Genomic DNA, 13,748 nt, shown 5'->3' with positions numbered 1-13,748 from the left:
TCATGACATGGTTCTTGCTAGTTTCCAAACCTGCACATGAAAGCATTTGCATATTCAAATTGGTAGCTGTACATCTGTATACTTAATTTGTAAGTAAAAGGATGGATTTTTTTTTTTCATACAAAAACCATTAAAGCTTTGCAGAGAGCTTGGTTGGAAAAAAATTGCATTTTTATGCTTTTTCTGCCAATATTTGGAAAACAGAGATGGTAGCAGAGGGGGGGAGAGAAGGACAGAATCTGTGCTTCTGAGAAGCTTTCTGCTTCCCTGTTTGTCTGCTGACATGCAGAGGCTATCAGCTATATGAGGTGGTGGGGGGGAATATATTAATGTATTTTTTTTTCTTTAGTGGGGTTCCTGCTGGGTCATAGGACACCAAGCCTTTCTAAGTGCTCATTAGTGCATGTGACAGAGAGGGCTGCCCGCAATTTAGCTGCTACATCCCTGCAGCAGGTATTCCCTGGGAATCTGCTTAGAAAAAGGGATGGGGTAGGAAAGGAGAAGTTGCAAAGGTTCTGGAGAGTCCTGGCTTTTTAGCAGTTACCCTCAAACACAAAATGTGAGAATTGTGCGTGGGGGCCTTTCTCAATCTCTTTTCTTCTGCTGAGGTGACAGGGGCTGTTTGGGAAGGGGCCATGTGAAAGACACAGCTGGATCAGGGCAATTTGCGTTGCCCTCTGCCTTTGCTGTGGCACTTTCTGTGTGGCACCTAGTAGAGATGTTCCACCAAGCATGTTTGTCTCATGTGCAGTAACATATGTACACAGCTTTTTTTTTGTGTGTGTTTGCTCCTCCAAGAGCAGGTGAAACCACAGTGACCACTTTTGAAACTGATGTCCTTTGGCCTAGGAGGCTGGGTTGCAAACGCCTTCTTCCTGATCCTTGAACCTGACCTAGCCCACGCTGCATGTCCCTAGCAGTGCCCTTGAGGCCTCTCTCCCCCCTGTCCTCTTGCCTTTATGGGTATTTATTGACCTTGTTGGCACTTGGCTTGTTTCTGGACAGGCCCGTATCCTGCCTTGTCAGTGGTTATTTCTGCAGGCAGTCTCTTCCAGCTTTTGTACACATACCCACTTAGTCTCATTGGTGGCTTGCTTGGTTAATGAGAACAGTTTCCTTACGAAATGTCTTGAGACTCTTGCATGGCTTTTCTTGCCTGCTGTTTGGGGACGCTCATGCAAATTCATTTACAGTTTATACTGAATGTAAGGATTATGTTGTAATAAAGTGACTGGGAATGTGTGCCAACTTCCTTCAAGCATAAACAAAATGACTGAATTGTGCTGTAGGCTTTATATTAGTAACTAACAGGGTTATAGGTCTAATTAATAGGTCTTTTAACATGGTAAGAGCTAATGCTTTTAAAGAGCTAATTGCTTTTAAAGGCACAAAAGTGCCTCTGATATCATTTCATGGCTGTAGCTGTTCTTTAGTAGATGGCCGTGGTATTTGCCAGGATAGCTTAAATCAGGCTTTGTTGACATCCTTATTTTTTTTTCCACTGTGAAAAGAAAAATAAATTATTTAAATCTTCCCCCTCTGTGCCTCTCAATAATGGAATTACAAATACTGTATCTATTTCACTTCTTATTTTATACTCTTTGATATTTGTAGAGCCTGAAGTAATCTCACACAGGTTTTATTCTCTTCGTTGGAAGATTAGTTACAGTGGTTCTCTTAGAAGATTACACAAAAAGTGTACTTTAAAAATGTATATGATGTATTTGAATATTTTTTCCAATAAGCAGCATGAGAGTTGTAGAGAACATATAATATAAGCAGGTGTCTGTATTTTATGGTCGCGGAATAAAAGCTAAAAGGCTGCATTGAGACTGTTGAACAGTACAGACACTGGAATACAACAGTCACCAAAAAACGGGGAAATGCAACTAGTTTTGTCATTTTGTGGGGGACTGGCTTCATGGCTGCAGTTTTCAATCCAGAATTGTAATTCTCTTTTTTTGGGAAGTGGAACAAGATCACATTTATCACTAAAGAATCTGGAATGGCAAATCAAATAACTTTTATTTTTTTTGCAAATGTTCTAAAAGCGTATCTGTTACAGTTATAACACCTGTTTTGATAATAAATTATTTCACGTATACAAACACAGAGGCCAGTAATCTATACACCATTTTAGATAGAGTGCGTATGTATATCAGTTTACCATAATTATAATTTACCTAATCAGAAGTAGAATATAGATGGAGTCTAAGTGGCTCTGTAGGAACAAGATGTCCTATTAAAGGAAATGTCATGAAATATTTTAATCTTCTTAGCTAAGAAATGTTGCATATAGTTCGGGCAGATTAGTTTTTGGCATAGTATCTGCACTCTCCTATCTTTGGTGTAGTGGATTAGAATAGTAAGTGTAATATTCTAATAGTTGCCACAATAATAGGTACAGTATTCTGATTATTGCTACAGTTTCCTTCCTGTTTTCTGCAGTGACAGGTTGGGGTTGTGAAAGGAGAGGGAAAGGTCATGCTCAATAAGGTAAAATCTTACTTAAATATAATGAGGATGTATCTGGAAGCAGTATAGGATAAATAGTACAGTAATGAGGATATGTCAAGAAACAGTATAGTGTATGTGTGTGTATATATATACTTTTTAGGCCTGTAGTCTGGCAGCCCTAAGTTTGGCATTTATTATTTATAGAGGTGTTTAAAATGACAGCTCTTTTTTTTTTTTTTTTTCCCTAATCTCTACAGTTTTGAGCAGGTAGTAGCAGCAGCTGAAGGTATTAGAAGAAATCCTAAGAGACCCAATTCTCCTTGCTCAGCCCTTTTTGTGCTCACTTAGAAAGTTAGCTCTGTTTTACACCCTCTTTGAAATCACTTTGTACTCTCTGGAAGGGGAACAGAACTTTGCCTCACTTCCTACTTCTCTAGCTTTTCTTTGGAGCATAAGGGGGATCTGTGCAAGTTCGGTAACAATTGACATTCAGAATTTCCCATAAGGTCATAAAGTAGCTATAAGAAAAGTCTTAAGTTGTGGGAAAAGGAGTGCTGAATGTCAGTTCACCGAAAATACTGGATGTTGGTTTGTTACTGTTATCTTTGTCCTTTATGGCTTTTTGAAAATACCAAGTTGCAGGAGAGTGTGGTAAGTCATAGAAAGAACAAGAATTAGAAGAGGTGGGAAGAAAAGGATGCAGTTGCTGCAACAAATGGCAAGATCTAAGCTAGAATAAAAAGCAGAAGTTCAAGCTCAGGCTGAAGTTTCTGTAATGCCTTCTAAAATTTAGGAAGCACTTTAAACGGGGTGAGAAATATCTTTGTATTGGATATCACTGTCCAGACTTGGGTCTCATTATGTATTGCTGAGGGGTTGCTTTAAATTTCTTAAAGATCAGGTAGAAACCAATTAGAATAAGTGATTTAATAATAAATATTATTGATTTAACATGTTCTTGGAATCAAGGTCTTTATTTTTGTAGCTGATCATTTGGGTTGTTTGTCTAGCTTTGTCTAGAAACTGTGAAAGATGAGAATGCCTCTGCTAGGTGCCGTGGCTGTGGGAGGGTCTGTAGGTCACTTCCCAGGCAGGCATCTCAGAGAATGGGATGCTCCAGCCAGGCAACTGCTGCAACCACTAGATTAGGGCGTTCCTAGTTAATTCAGATGGGAAGTCTGTTTTCCCTGTAGTGCTACTTGGCTTCTTGAAAGGAGGAGAGGGATGGGGGAGCTTTTCTTAGTCCCTTGCTTCTGTAGTGCAGCTCTTGGGATGTAAAGTTGGACTGGAGACCACATTGTTTCCCTCTCCTTATCTTTTTCATTGTTCATTAAGTTCGCAAAGGACTTGGGAAGTCCTGTATTTATATTTAAGAGCTCAGCATCCCATGCATGTGATTTGCTCAGTAATTAGTTACCAAAATGGGTCACAGTACCCAAAGGTTGCTTTTTAAAAAAAAAATTGTTTTCATTGGTTGTTTAAATCTACTTAGCCTTTGTACAAACTAAAAATTACTTATGAGAATCACTCTTAACTTTGTCGCTCCTTTGTAACAGACAAGATAAGTCTGTTTTAAGAGAGCTGCTCTATTTATAGACGTGGTGCTGGAGTTTATCACAAACACACAGCAAAAGTGCTTCCTTTTATCTGCCTTGCAGCTCACTGTGGGTCAGATCTCAATCTTTAAAGCTCACTGGTCCATGGGGAAAGAGAAAGACTCCAGAGATCCGAGTATTATTCTTGTTTGTGTCACTGATTTGCACAATGAATTTGAATAGCATGCTTCAGCTCTTCAGGCCAAGTACCCACCCCTCTTTTCCTTTCTCACAGCCTTTGTGTACCTTGTTTATCAGGTTGTTAACTCTAACCGTGGGTTTGTATGATGCTCAGCACCAGTGACCCCCAGTATCAGCTGAAGTATGGTGTACTGGGTCTACAATGCTGCTATTAATAGCTTTTATGGAAATGGCCAAATGGACACTGGCTTTGGAAGTGATGACTCTATTTGCTTGGGCGTTTCAGAAGTTGCTGCTGACTTATAGCTGTAGTCAGCAAAGTGCTGTTTTATGGGGGTGACACAGTATGTTTAAAGTGGCTGTGGTGCTCAACATGGTGCGTGTACCAGAACCCCAATAGCAATGGTTTATGGCCAGGCTTACTTAAAGAAGCTTTTAAGGTCAAGAATGTGAAGATTGTATTTTCAGCGTACAGTTTTAGTAGATGTAATAATCCAGTCTGACAAGTAATTATATTGCTTGCTAGTGCAATGCTTTTTTTTTTCTTTTTTCTTCATTGTTCTCAGTGACAAAAGTTAACTAATAGAGCCTGTTTGAAGACAATATTAAGACTCCCATAGGCTTTGTTAGGCAGCTGTGTAAAAGGACCATGTTTGTTTAACCCCCAAAAGCCAAATCCAAACTAATCCTAATCAAAACTCAGTAGTTAATCAGGTGGTCTCTTCCCCTGTTTCAGCTGTGATACTTCTATAGTTGTGACAGTTTTTATTTGGGAATGAATGAGGCCTGAATTTTTTATTCAAATATTTGTGAAAAACAGGTGGAAGAAAAGATCACTATAGAAATTCACAATTTAAGTTTAGAAAAAGTGTTTCCCACTCCTCCCTTTCACTTGCATTTCATCCATTCTTGCATTTTATTTTATTTTTTTCAGGAAGAAAATGACAGATTATAGGGACTGGAGTTTTTCTGTTCTATGTTCACACAGCCTGTAGAAGCTGGATTTTGTCCTTTACTGTAGTCAGTGACCTTTCCTGTAGTAATAGTGTCAGAGGAACTCCACTTCTCTTTCAAAACTGTTAAGCTATTCTGTTTGGTTCACCAATGTATCCCCTAGTTTTTCTGACTATGAACATTCTTGCATTTAGCATTTCTACCTTTTAGTGTATTACACATCTAATTTACACATATATTGTATATTTATTAGTATATTTACACATCGACCACCTTTTAGTATATTTACACATCTGTATATGCATATACATCCATATATATAGTATATAGGGATACCATACAATTATTATACTTGCATAGTGATGCAGAAAGAAAGATCATACTCAGTTCCAGAATTAGTGGCTAGTACTGCAGGAATGACAAAGCTATCTTTTCCTCATCACTCACTGTTTTAAAATACAACATAATCCATATTCCTTAAGGGAGAAGAATGGAAGTAAAGGTGAAATTAGCTTTCCTTGAACCGAATTTATCAGTAACACCAGTGAAAGTGCACTTTAACAGCTGGAGATTAATCAGTTAGTGTGGTTTACCTGTGATAGGTATCAGCTATGAACTGCTAAATGTGCAATGAAACAGACGGGAGGTTAAGATTTCATAGGAAAGATTTTTGTGGGGAAGAAATACAATTACAGTATAAAGTGGCTATTGATGAATTAAAACTCAGACTGACAGAACCTGAAGAAGATTTTTTTTAACTGTGTAAAACAGTGATTAATGTGAAGGGTCACATTTTCTTGCATGCTGAGAAAGGAAGCAGTTGGTCACCAAAGAAAGGCCTAAGAAAATATTTACATACAATTCTTCTCTGGTAAGTACTTGCCACAACATGAGGCTTCTCAGTGCTTAGTGAAATAATCCAAATCTGGTTTCTTTCCATATAAATTGTGTCCTCATAATTCTACGAAGTGTATAACGAGCGGCGTTTGTTACAAGAATTGTTTTTAATGGCTCCCCTCTGGAAGAGCTGGAGTGCCTCGTCTTACATCCTTCATGTTCCTAATAAATAAATGCATCTCTGGTGGGTGGGATAAGAAGATATCTCTGGTAAGAGACTGCAATCAAGGAATGTTTAATTATATTGAAGAATGGGTTTTCTACTGGGAGGCTCAGTTTTGTACTGAGATAAGTAGGCAAAAATCTTTATCGACTGTGAAGAGCATGTGTCTGAGTTTCAGAGGTCAGAGTTGACTGTATAGTTTGGAAATGCGAGTATTACACTACGCCCTGTAAAGCTATCTGGAGGGTGAACTATTTACTAGTAATTAGAAATAGATGTTAATAAGATTTTAATGGAGTTCAAGTGTGTTGTTAGCTAAGACCTTAATGGAAACAAGTGTTTTCTGGGGAAAACCTGTTGGAGAGTGAGCTTACCACTTAGTAATCTGGAATGCTAAATAAGTTTGAAAATTAGTTTAAGTGACTGTGTTTATTAGCAGAGGTTTACATTTTCTGGGGGGAAGAAAAGAGGTTTCCTTGAAAGTACATGTGGAAAGCAGCAGTTCTTCAAATTTTAAGCAGAAAAGCTGAACAACTGAAAACCTCAGAACATGCTGGAGAAGCGACATATTTCCATATTTCCTGCAGCCAGAGTAATAGTTGGACTTCTTTTTTTTTTTTTTTAATTGGACTGTGTTTATTTCCTACTGATAATTTTTCAAGCTTGATATTTTATGAATCTCACTGTCAATGTGAGATGAAATATTTTTTTAAATGTCTTTCTTCTAGGTTGTTTAGAATCTTCTTACTAAGATGATTCTAATATTGCTTTTCCCCTTCTCTCTTTTTTTCTTGATTGTAACTTGTTCCCACCTATGTGTTTTTATTTTTTGATACACAACTAGTGCTTGCTAAGTGTATTTTTGAAAAAGGATTGAATTTATCAGAAAGTCTCATTGGAAGTCCCATGTTTTGGTCTTGTCGATAGATATGTAAAAATGAAAATCTTAATTGACAACCTTTATTGTGCTTTTTTTTTTTTTTTTTTGTCTTTTTCCTCTATGCCAACCATATGGTATCAAGGTGTGCTCATTATTGTCAGTGGCTCTTCCTCTTGGTTGTGCCTTATTTTGCCCAGAGGTTATAGGACAGGCAGAGATGAGGATGCCTGGCACCATTGCCGTGCAGATTACATACACACCAAATACTGCTTCACTGGCATCCTTCTCTTGTAGGACATGCAAAGAAACTGGAACCAAGCAAAGTGCATGAAGATCTGACCTACTTTATCAGCTGAGGTTTTAGGAATTTTCTTTTGCAACGTGAGCCTATTTATGTCCTGGCCCATAGAAATGTTAATTGTGGGTGTGGAGACGTGCAGAACAAGATGGCTTTGAAAGGGTTCGCCACCTAAACAGAAATTGGAGCTAGCAGATTGATAGCGTCAGACCAGGCAATAAAAAGGAGGAGTGAGGAGGGTGTGAGCAGCGTGATGATCTGCGGCCTCAGCTCCTGAACAGCCCGAGTGCTGCCACCTCTGGCCCAATAGCTTTAGTAGGCCTGAAGGCTAAATGGAAGGTGGAGGAGAGATTCGTAGCAGAGCAGTGACGTTTCCATGCAAGCATTTCTCAGGAGTCTTTCCTGGTTGCTCACGTGCTTCTCAGTGATGGCTTTCATAGTGCCGGTCGGCATTATGGCCTGGGCAAAGCTGGGAGGTGCTGTGCTGATTCATCAACGGGAGATGGAGAGGTTGGGCTGTGGAAAGCCTTAGAAGAAAAGGAGCTTACATTTGTTCATCTAGAGCAAACTCGAGAGCTGTCATTGAAGGGTGCAGTCTCTGAGAATTAAGGGAGTGTTTTTGATATGCAGTAAATGCTCACGGGACCCTGAAGATGGCCTTGAGTCTTTGTGCCAGATGCCAGCTGTGCATTTCAGGGCACAGTCTTCTCTTCTCTGAGGTGTGATTTAATCTGGGGAAGCTAAGGAGCTTCCTTTTCTGGAAGGACAGGATGAGCATTTCCTTGGATGTGTGGCCTGCTGCAGATGATCATACCTCAAATTGGCAGAGTGCCCCCAGAGTGCATGCTTTTACTCTATCCTGTCTGTTGGCTTTCCCATTTGCATGGTGCATGGCGGTGGTTAAATTTCAGCAGAGGTGGGTCAGCCGGAGCAGGTTGTTGTTCCAAAGGTGAAAGGCCACCAAAAACCTGCCAAGCAGCTTTGAATGGTTGACCGGAGAGAGAGACGATAAGCTGCAATCTGACCTCCCTTTCTCGGCAGTTCAAATGTACAGAGTCTGCTCCTGGGAAGGATCCAGCATGTTTGGCTGTCTGAGGCAGGAAGGCTGAGCCATGCCTGAAAGCCCAGCCAGCTTTCCGAGTGGCTGCACTGCCCCTGCTCCGGCTTCTGAGGATGCTTTTGACGTACCTCTATGCCCATCATTTTACATAATTGCTGTTGGATTCACAAGCAGCCCAGACCAGGAACAGGACACGTCTATAAGGAAAGGGTTAAGGACCAAGTCAGATGCATGGAGAAATTGTACTTACTGGTCAGCACTCACTGCAAGGTGTTGTTATTGCCATTGGGGCACAAGCCTAATTCTCCTTTATGTATTTTTTCTTGGGCATTCATGTAGGGACAGGATCCCGAATGGTGTTGGGGTGCATATTATCTTCGTAATTCATCGTCATTTATTAACTTGTATCTGGAGCAGAGAGGTAGGGCGGGTGGAAACTGATAGTGGTTCCATAAGGCTCTTTACCTTTAAAGGCAAAGTCCATATAGTTAGGATTTCTTATCAGAGAATCAAGCACGTATGGTGTGAAAGGATCTGTGAGCTGGACACACAAGGGGCTTATCTTCGAGAGAAAGGTATGGTTTTTCTTACTTAGGGGTAACTAAAAAGGGTCAGTTGTCCCAAGATAAAACGTAGGAACTAGGTCCTTTTGTTTTAATTCTAGATAAACTTGCAAAGTCACCCAAATGGGAAGGTAGGACTGACTTACTTTACTGGGTTTACATTGCAATAAATGTGCAAAGTTTGATTTTTGCTGTGTTTTTCTCTTGGGATAACTGATATTTATTACTTAACCCCAAATATAACCCTGCTTTTTTTAAATATGGAGAGAAATTCAGGCATGAAATACATCTGAAACTGTTCCTGAAGTGTTAAGAACTTAGTATTTTTTAATACAAGGAAGAATTTGGATATACTGGCGTAGTAGTGGAGTACCTTGATTTAGAAAGGACTGCTAGAGGTCATCTGGTCCAGTCTGCCTCCATGCAGAGTAGGACCAATTTTGAAGTTAGATGAGGTTGCTAATCCTGTAATCCACATGTTCTTTATGATACTATAAATCAGTTTGTGGCTTCTATTTTGGTATATTTGACTCTAGGGATGACCTGCAGTTTCAGTTACGTCATAACAACCTTTGCACTTTTTAAGATGAGTTCTTTGCTGGACCACTGGTAATTTTTGCCCGTGGCTTAACGGGGTCAAGATTAGACCTAGAGGTTTAGGCTTGTTGGTTTTGTTTTTCTAATGGCAGCTGTGATTAAGATGAAAGATTGCTTTCTGAAGATACATTTTGCAGGGTGTACTGGAAACTGGTAACATCAAACTATAAAAATGGTAGGCTTTCAGTCAAAGAGGAAGCAAGATAGAAAGAAACAAAGAGTAACCTTGATCAGACATTTAGACTCACCAGTTCACAAACCATAACTTCAGTACTTCTACTTTGTCCTTTCACACTTATAATTAACGTCATAGGTAGCAGGCTAAACATGAGAAAAAAAAAAAAAAAAGAGAGAGAGAAATAGAAAAGCAAAGCAAAACCTAGGGGTACTGTCAAGCTATAAGAACTTACTCATGAAGAAAAGTGCTTTTCAAAAATTCTTCATGAACAGTTGTGCTGGGAAGATACATACCATGAAGTTAGTAGAACTGACTGTTGCGAGTTGAATTAGAGATTTGATATAACTACGATTACCAGAACTCGGAATTGTTATTTCTTCTTTAAACAGACTCCTGTGACATTCCAGATTGGGGGATATGTATAGCAGGAAGGTTAAATTCAAAATATATTCTAGATACTGAAAGTAATTTTAAATATCTTGGTTTGCTTGTTGGTGGTAGCTTGCTTTGATACTTTGACACAGTTGATTGCTAACTGCCTTCAGAGGTATTAAGATATCCTGTATTTTAAAATACTAACAAAGAATTGCTTTCTGTTTAATGTTAATAGCCGTCGTTCTGGCCAGTATACAATGAACCATGACAATTCCAAGAAGACCCCGGATGGAGCGTCATTTGACCGCTCAGGTTCCCAGGACTCCTTGGATGAACTGTCTTTGGATGATTATTTTAAGGAAATTGAAAACATCCATGAAACCAGAAGAAATAATCATGAGGAACGAGAAGCACTTGTAGTGAAAGAGCCAGATGGTAATGAAAAATATTGTTGTGAATGATTACCAGTGTGCTGATTTAGGGATTTTCTTTAAGTGTTATTTCAAGAGATGGCACCTACCAAACACATTTAGATGAAAAAAGGGGCTCTGTTGAACATGCACTGTTGAAAATTTGGTTGCTTCTAATACATAACACCAGAAATAGACAGTGCACTGAAAGTGAACTGTATCAGAAATAAGTAAAAGGCTGGCTTTACTTTAAACAGTATTTGCAGAAAACGAGAAAGATGCCTGTATGTGCAGATCGTAAGAATCATAAAGCTTATTTTGCAGTTTACTTTGTGTAAGTTGTTGTTTGTTATTGTAGCTCTTGTGGATTGAAACCTCATGCTTAAAAGGACACAAGCCAATGATTAACTGCTCAAGTTTAGTGAGTAACTTCTAAACTTTTTTGTCTGTTCAGTTGTATTGGTTTTGTGTCTCTGAAGCATCATTCCTGAGGGCATGATCTTAGAATAAGTTGAGCAATTTCCCCTTTTTTTTTTTTTTTGGTCATATCAGAGAACAGAAAAGTAACATCCTTAATTCCACTCTTCTCTCAAATAGATTTTTTTTCAACACTGCAGTATGTGCCCCTCTGATTCTTACAAGAAGGCCACAGACTCAATAAATTAAAATGGTGAGCTTAGCATTTTCGTGTGGCTCCAGCAGAGCTTGTTCTGCATTGCATGAGTCTCTTTTCTTACTCCAGCTCAGTGATGCTGATGTGCCTTCAGGCTCTGCACTCCCAAACCCACCATTTCCTTTTTACTTATATATAGCCTTCTTCCCCTAGTTACCTCCAGCTCCAGCTGCTGAATCTGGCAGCGCTGGCACGAAGCCCAAGCATGAAGCCAAACTCAGCTCAGCTGAGTTGATGAGCTTGAACAGATGTTGCTGTGCTGCACACCTTGCCTTATGTGTAGCACCTCATTTGAACGAATGCTCCTGAACGTGTGAGACACTGCATCTGGCCCACGGGCTGGCCAGGAAGGGGGCTTGAGACACAGCCATGCAAAGGCAAGGCAGGGGAGAGACAAGGTATGCCTTGCTCAGGTCTGCTGTGGAGAATAGGCATAGACCTCCTTTCTTAGCCCTAATACCAAAATCTGTGAGTTGTTAGAGAGTCAGGATTTGGTGGCACAGCCATTGCAAAATTCATACTTAAAATTTTGTATCTGTTTTCTGAACGCTGTTAATACTCATATACCCCCTCAGACATACATGCATACTGGGCACTGAGGGAAACTACAGTCAGTAGTGAAGTTGACAGGCCTGCTTAGAAGCACTTTTAGATAGCTTGTACATTGAAATGTTGCTTGAAAGTTTGAGAGGGTGGTTGGCATTCAGCACAAACTAGACTGCTACTGACAGAAATTAGTGTCAATATATATATATATATTTTAAAAAGGTATTATTAGAGACATACTTATTTCAGAAGTGGAAGTTTTGCCATAGGTGACTGTATTTAGTGGCTTTTTTCTCCTTCATGTGCAGTGATCTGTCAAGGAAGGATGCCTTACCAGCTGTAAGACTAAAGCAACAATCATTTTATGGGCTGTCAGCAGTCTGGAGAGCATGTTGTAAGAACTGATTAAAAAATAGCATTAAGGTGACTCCTGTAACCTGGTTTGTCCTTCATTAAATTGAGCTAGTGGAGAGATGTAGGATTAATGCATTGAGAAAACTGGGCAGAACCATGTCAGTAAAGGAGCTAAAAAGATGGAGGTTTGAACTAAAAATCAATGAAGCAGCAATGATCAGAGGCTTTCAGGCTTTCCCATACACATTTGTATCTAGGTAACTTTTGTAAAATGGTATATGATTTAATAGAAGTGCTGTCAGTTATGACAAAAATTGTCCCATAGCAATCTGTATTGGATTAACCATTTTAAAAGCCTTGATATGATATGTTAACTCTTTTGAAGCACTTTACAAACAACAGCTTTTTTCCAGGTCGTGATACTGTAAAAAATTGTCCTGTATTGTGTATTCCTGTGGACCTTTCTCTGTGAACTGCAGTAGTTATATCATGTCATCATAATCTGCTGTGCTTAACAATACTGGAAAGCCAACATTTATGCTCTTTTCTCTTTGCCTGGCTCAGAGGGAGAACTGGAAGAAGAATGGTTGAAGGAAGCAGGTCTGTCCAATCTGTTTGCTGAGAGCACGGGTGATTCCCAAGAAAGCATGGTGTTCCTGTCCACATTGACCCGAACCCAGAAAGCAGCAGTAGAAAAGCGAGTAGAGACTGTCACACAAACCTTGAGGAAAAAGAACAAACACCATCAGATTCCTGATGTCAGAGATATCTTCAGGCTACAAAGCGACCCAAAGGAAAAAGTAAGTTCCTGGCTGTCATTTCTTTGATGCTTACAGATAGGAGACAGGGACAGGTAGGGGTGGGAGGAGAGGAGAGGGAGACAGACACAAAAGGGCAATTTCGAGAAGATTTATGTGCAACTTTTTACCAGTTTTCAAGGGAAATTCTTACTGCAATTATGGGGATAGCATTGGTCCAGAGTTGACATTGCATTAAGCAATTTTAGTATGTAGAAATGAGTATGTATGTTGGTCTTTTGCTTCTCAAAGGGAATGGATAAAACAACTCTGTGGTCATGAAACTTCTTGGATTTAGTTTTAACCCAGGCACAAAAATCATGACAACAAACACCCAAAGAACAAACAGAAGCCTACACTTTAGGTGGTAATGCCTACAGTCATTCTGAGAGGTCTGCCATATAGGGAATGATATGGCTTATATTTACTGGTGAATTTGTTAGCTTGTTTCTTTTTCTTTTTTTATTTTTTTTTTCCTTTTTCTTCTATTTCTTTTTTTTTTTTTTTTTTTAAAGGAAATAAAGTGACACCAACCTAACTGCCTCTTTTTTTTTTTTTTTTTTTTTTTTTCGGCTAGGTGTTTATGCTTATTATTTTGGGGGCTAGACCCCTATGCTGACTCCCAGGGCCCCCCTATGTCATTAAACTGCATGTGGTGAGCTGCTCTGACAGGTCCTGAAGAGACTCGTTTCCCCTTGTGGTTTAATGAACAGAGGAGTTCTTCTTCCTCATGCAGGAAAGAGGAAGGAGGGAAACAGAGACTATAATTAGAATTCCTCTTCTGCAGAGAAGCATGTCTGTCCTCTCTAC

The 13,748-nt window shown here is 39.5% G+C and overlaps 1 protein-coding gene across 2 annotated transcripts in view; it reads left to right on the top strand.

Moving 5' to 3' along the window:
* ARHGAP18 (Rho GTPase activating protein 18) overlaps window positions 1-13,748 on the top strand; it is a 63,892-nt gene that overhangs the window by 16,651 nt on the left and 33,493 nt on the right. The window contains exons 1-3 of one of the 2 annotated variants that reach the window (XM_082755884.1): window positions 8,918-9,020; window positions 10,394-10,593; window positions 12,706-12,941. In XM_082755884.1, coding sequence (XP_082612010.1) covers window positions 10,416-10,593; window positions 12,706-12,941 — 414 coding nt within the window. In that variant the 5' untranslated portion in view covers window positions 8,918-9,020; window positions 10,394-10,415. Of the gene's footprint in view, window positions 1-8,917; window positions 9,021-10,393; window positions 10,594-12,705; window positions 12,942-13,748 lie in introns of those variants that run through there. The other variant, XM_082755883.1, reaches the window with a different exon arrangement.

The sequence above is a fragment of the Aythya marila genome, assembly GCF_965140915.1.
Source record: "Aythya marila genome assembly, chromosome: 3".
NCBI classification, from domain to species: Eukaryota; Metazoa; Chordata; class Aves; order Anseriformes; family Anatidae; genus Aythya; species Aythya marila.
The sequence above is the reverse complement of the archived record's forward strand: the minus strand, read 5'-3'. Positions and strand labels throughout refer to the sequence as shown.